At 38.3% G+C, this 5,992-nt stretch overlaps 1 protein-coding gene across 1 annotated transcript; it reads right to left on the reverse strand.

The window, feature by feature from the left end:
* Nucleotides 1-2,575: 2,575 nt before the first annotated feature.
* On the reverse strand, nucleotides 2,576-5,638 carry LOC106518661 (metalloproteinase inhibitor 2). The gene is made up of 5 exons (XM_014010032.1): nucleotides 5,408-5,638; nucleotides 3,510-3,610; nucleotides 3,332-3,437; nucleotides 3,115-3,239; nucleotides 2,576-3,021 (listed from the first exon to the last, which is right to left on the reverse strand). The coding sequence occupies exons 1-5, from the start codon at nucleotides 5,535-5,537 to the stop codon at nucleotides 2,851-2,853; spliced, it is 633 nt and encodes a 210-aa protein (XP_013865486.1). The 5' UTR covers nucleotides 5,538-5,638; the 3' UTR covers nucleotides 2,576-2,850.
* Between the last annotated feature and the right edge of the window lie 354 nt (nucleotides 5,639-5,992).

Genomic DNA, 5,992 nt, shown 5'->3' on the forward strand with positions numbered 1-5,992 from the left:
TTGTTGCAATAAAACTCAGCTGATCATCTCATGGAGTACCTTCATTCTTGGACCACGTATTTCTGTCTTTGTTAAATAAATTTTGCCAATTCATTTGAAGCTTTGCCTTTTGTTGCTAATGTTAAATTCTCAGAAAATCTTTGACAAAATAAAAAGCTATGTTTAGGATCACTGGTAATGCAGTAACGGGAATCAACATGAATGATTTCACAAATAAATGGTCCTGTGGCCAAATGAACAGCCTCACGAATCTGACTGTACCTTAAGTTTTCCACTAGATGGCAGCACCGAGCTTTTTCTTTTGAGGTGGAAAAAGGCTTCCGTCACTCAAACATTGTCTGTTGAAGCTCTTTAAAGTTTGTGCTACTGTATTAACTATAACAACAATAATAATTCATTTTATGTAGAGGTTGCCTTTCAGAACGCCCAAGGTCACCTTACAGGGATCAACATTAAATATAAAGGTGTCAAGTAGCTAACTAAGTACAAATGTTTTGTCACTTAGTTAAGTAGACATTTTGGTTGTTTATACTTTAGTGGAGTGATTATTTTTCTGCCTACTTTTTACTTCTACTCCTTACATTTTAATTCAATCATCTGTACTTTCTACTCCTTACTTTTTAAAAATGCAAAAAGTATTGAATTTTCTATTTCAGTTTGACTTGTTTTTATTCCATCTTTTCATTTAAATAAAAAAATAAATAGAAATCTATCCAGATACATGGAGCCCTTGGATAGAGTGAATTTGTGTAAATATATACCATTCTGACATTGAACACACTCCATCACACCTGTATGACACAAATCACATCACATTCCAGCATACTGTAGTGTACAAGTAGTCTAATCAGTTAATTCCAATTTTTTTTCAACATTAACATTTTAATTTAACATTATACTCATTATTGACTTTACACGAAAAATGGGGGAGGGGGTATAGAACCCTGTGGCACAGGCTAAGTTTTTATCCTTAATGGGTTTTTTTAAGTGTTCATTACTTTTACTTTTACACTTTAAGTAGTTTTAAAACCAGTACTTTTATACTTTTCCTTGAATAAAAAGCTTGAGTTGATACTTCTACTTCCAAAAAAGTATTTTTAAACCCTAATATCTATACTTCTACTTAAGTAACGAATGGGAATAGCCTACTTTTGACACCTCTGATTAAAGATTATATAGTGAGCAGGAAAAAGCAAGARTTTAGTCAAATTCCACATTGTAGGTGTGTGATCTCATTCATACCAGGGGTGGAGCTTCAGTGGAGGCTGGGAGGGCAGTACGTCCCTGGACCGGGCCCCATGGGGCCGAGTCTGAGGCAAGATGGAGAAAGCGGGCCCTCCTCTGAAGGCATACAGAAGAGTCCAGTCTGCTTTGTTTTGAAACCTCTTCCAGGGACCAGATAACAAACAAAATATCTTTTGTGAATCTGGTAAAAATGCTTCCATTCAACAGTAACTTCAGTGAGGTTTGCACCGCCCTCCTTTTATTTTGGACTCTTCCAGTCACCATTGCAACATCTGAGTTAAAACTCACTACTTGTCTTGCATAGGCCTACATGTCAACCCCTTYGGTCGGTTACCTGCATAATGAGCCTCAAAAATCCATAATTTTAGCAATAAATAAATAAATAAATCCATATTAACACAAGCGCTGGTTGGGGGGATTGGTGGTGGTGGGCTACAGGGGGACTGTCAGCCGTGGAGATTTCTGCACCTGAGGCAGGGCAGAGCAGGAAGAAATGAGGAGGGGAGAACTTATTTATAGTGGCAGAGCGGGTTGGAGGATGGTTGTTTGATGGTATTTATTGTTTTTAATGTCCTGCAGGCTCTGAAATGTTAAATAAGTTTGAAACGACGTTTTTTTTTTCATCCGTAAAACCTAAAAAAAACTGTTAACATCAGCATAGACCTGCCTGCAAAATGAGGAAAAAAATTACAGACAATCCGTACAACTTGAGTAGCACAGTGGGACAGGAGAGACTGAGAGGACTCATGCTGTCAGATCAAAGAAAATACAGAGCATCACGGACGAGTTCTCAGAGCGCAAGGTTCGTCGTATGTCCTTCAATAGTGGTGAGTAGCTACTTCTTTTTGAAATTGTGTTTGTGAACGTGGGCCGCTGTGTCAGTTTTACTGAACTTTACTGATAGGGTACAGGCTCTGAGTTGAAATAGATCAAGCTGGTGTCAAAATGACCTGACCACTATCCGTGGTGCTGAACTGTTTTGAATTTGTGTTGTTTTATAGCTGAATGTTTTAATTGTTGTCTTGGTTTATTCATGTCTGTTTGATGGACTTCAAAATAACATAGTCGCTCTGTGGTGCTGAAGCTTGTCAGCCCTGCTGTTGCAGGCATGTGTATGTTGTACACAATGATGTTATCATGAGCTTTATTATTTGGTATAAATGGCCCGGTCCATTTGCCCCACCACCGCCCCGGCTCTGATTTGTTCCGTTAGTGATTCATACTCATTAGTCACACATTGCTTAACACTTCTACCTCTGCAAGTAACAAAGTTCTTGAAATGTCAAGTGAGACAACCAAGAATAAATGTATTAATTTGTTTATTGCACACAATGTTGCCAATAGAGTTACAGTGGCACAGAAGATAAGCGGCAGAAGATGGAGTTACATTGATTTTTCTGCATATCAGATGGAGCACAAGAGGTTTACAAAAAATAAAGTGGTAATAAAGTGCTGAGTTTCCCTCAAACAAAAACCCTCACTGCAAATTTATTTATGAAAATTCAAATATGTTTGTTACATTTTTTTATTCATTTTTTATTCATTTATATATATATTTTAGATCTATTTTAGATGATTTCAGGAAAAGTTCTAGATCTTCAGTGTTTAATGTTCCGCCTTGGATGGTATCCTGTTTCTGTACCAGGAGCATGAACCATCACTCCTCATGATGCAGGCATAGGCTCTGGCTTGCTCAGTGCTCCCAGTCAGAAAATCTGTCCAAAGGCACTCAGCCGGGCCGTTGATCATGCATGGGATGGATGAGCAGTAGGTGATCTGAGGGTTTAAAAAATAAATAAGTAAACAAATGGCAAAGCAACACCATTTTTTTCCCCTTTTATCACAATTTAGAAGTGAGTCTGTTCATACCTTGCAGTCACAGCCGGTCTGATAGCGCTGAATCAGGTTCAGCTTCTGGGCGTTACTCAAAGTATCCCACTGTTGGAAGAAGTTACACAATGTGATGTGCACCGTCCCATCTTCTTCCAGCCGGCCTACAGTCACAGAGTGCAGAAGCAGCAAATGAGTTGAGAGAGAGAGAGAGAGAGAAAAGTGAACACAATAAATTTTACACCCAAATCTCTACCTGTGATGAGATACTGTTCTCCGTTAGTGTCCAGACTGACTCCACACGGCGCAGAGGACGAAGCAGTGTAGACAGCATCGATGTTGCCAGTAGGACCTTTGAACATCTGAGTCAGAGGGGACATTTTATTAAATAAAATGACATCTAGACAGAATTTAAAAAGCAATTTATTCCTTACCTTCATCATTTTGATGTCATATTTGACTGACGGGAAAGGGTTTACAAAGGAGTCATTGCCCATATTCAGCACCTGCGCTCCAATGACTTTAGCCCTGAAAACTACAAAAAGACAAAATCTCCACATTAACAGATTGTATAAGGATAGCATGCTAAAATTGTGTGTTTTTAAGTGAGAGCCACCAGGGGGCGCTCAGAAAGCTGGAGGTACTGTATGTTGGGGGGGGGGGGGATTTAAAAATTAATTGAATAAATGTTGTAAATCATTATCATAAAATCACATTTTTCATTGTTTCAAAATACAATTTATAATAATACCTTGAACTGTTATTTAATAGAACTTGATTTCTTTAATTTTGTTATTATTGTCAACAGTTGGTTAAGAAGTTGGTTGTTCAGTTGTGTTTAAACCATGTTAGATAATAAAATTCTTATGCTAAATTTGTGTGAGAATAAATATTCTATTTTTTGTTTCTTTTTACATATTTTGTACCATTGTTTTTGAAACAAACATGTTGCCAGAGGCAACATCAGCTTCTATCAGAAGATTCTGGACCCATGGACCAAGCTGGGAGGAAGACGGTCAGTTTTTGACAAGGACTTGAGTTTCGAGCTTCTTTTGCACTTAACCATAAAATTTACATGTTAGTTTATTCATCTATCATCACCATCATACCATCTATCATTTAGACGTTGCAAACCTCACTTGTTCCGATCCACAGATCTCATTTGATGACCGCACCAAATCCCTTTATTTTGCTTGAGGTGATTTTGTTTTTAAATGATGGAGCAGTTTACAGCCAGACATGAAGAGTTTACTGAAACCGGCTGACAAAGCCCTTAAAGACAGGATTTAGAAAAGTGGGAACTGAAATGACCATCTACACTTCCAGTCAGTCAAACGTTTGTTTTTCTCTTTTTTTTTCTCTCTCTCTCTCTCTCTTATTTTTAATCTGCTCATGACCACAAAAGACAAAAAGCAAATGCATGTCATGTAATTGTCATGCCTTTTTTTTCTGGGAAGCCACAAAGGAGCCAAACAAAAATCAGAAAATCTAAACCTTAAATTCAAATTAACTTTATAAAGCCTTTACAACATCAAATGAATGATTTATATCCTACACATTCAGAAATGTCCAGTTTAAACTGAAATAGCCCACTTTAAATGTACCAATATGCATTTTTTTTATGTTTACGTACAGATGTACCTTCTGTGCTGCGTAAAATTTAACATTTTTATCCAGTTCATGCTGCTGTTCATTCATTTTGCTTTAAAGTTTGGATTTTAGATCAAATTAAAAATGTTACTGGGGACAGTTTAGGTTGAACAAATCACATGATACACCTACAATTTYTAAACTGCATTTGGTTCAAGACAGGAACAAATGAATGACTAAAAGTGCATATGTTCTGTGAAAATATATTTAAGATCAAAATGAATCTATTAGACAAGTTTGTACAATTATTAAATAAAGAATAAAGCAGCTGATGTGAACATCTTGTTTTTTCAAGGAGGGCCATAATTTGGTTGCACAGCTTTCAAGGCTGTGTTTATCCTAAAATATCAGCTTTTCCCAGATATCAAACTTTTTTACTTTATTATTTCTACAAAAAATCATTACACTGAGAAATATCAGTGACATTATTTACATCCCTCGCAGGAAAAATAAAAACATGGACCAACCAGATTTCACATCGACATATACTGAAAATATTCCATAACATATTTATCCATCTTCAAGACATGCATTTCACRTGTAAAGTCAGATTTTCACCTGTTAAGACATGAAAATTTGCTTTCAGGGCACTGAAACGGATGTAAAGACTGGACATTTTTAAATGCAATAWAGAAGAAAGTGCAACCTTCTTACTGATTCCTTATAGGAAAATTAAACTTACCAACGTCTGAGTTGCAGAAAGCCTGCTGAGGATGGGAGGGGATGCAGCTGCAGGCTTCTGTTCCTTCCTCCAGCTGCCAGAGAAACAGGGTGGCCAGAGTGACGAAACAGCTCTTCATCATCCGAGTCATCTTTGGAAGCTTTGTGGAGCTTGCTGTCTAGTAAGTGATGCAACAAAACCGAGAGCAAGTTGCACTTTCTTAACTCTGTTCTCCTTGGAGCAGCTTTTTATCCTTTCAGACGGCATCAGGCAACGCCCCCTTCACTGGCCCCACCCCCCCTCCGGAGGTGAGAGGCGCTTGTGAGGTCAGGGCCTCCCAAACTTTCACAGGCAGCAGCAAACAACGTCACTCCGCCTGGCAGCAGCCTGAGTCACAGTTTTCTGTGTTTCCAACAAACTGGCCTCACTTTAACCTGACCTCAGACCAGGTTCCCCTAATGTTGGGGGGTCAGGGGTCAGGACTGTGGGGTGTGAAACAGCAAGGGAGCTCCTCAAACTCAGTCTAAAAATGGTGGCAGGTGTTTACTAAACGTGTCACCGAAAAATCCACAACACACACACACACACACACACACACACACACAC

Source organism: Austrofundulus limnaeus, unplaced genomic scaffold (genome assembly GCF_001266775.1).
Source record: "Austrofundulus limnaeus strain Quisiro unplaced genomic scaffold, Austrofundulus_limnaeus-1.0 Scaffold65, whole genome shotgun sequence".
Classification (NCBI taxonomy): Eukaryota; Metazoa; Chordata; class Actinopteri; order Cyprinodontiformes; family Rivulidae; genus Austrofundulus; species Austrofundulus limnaeus.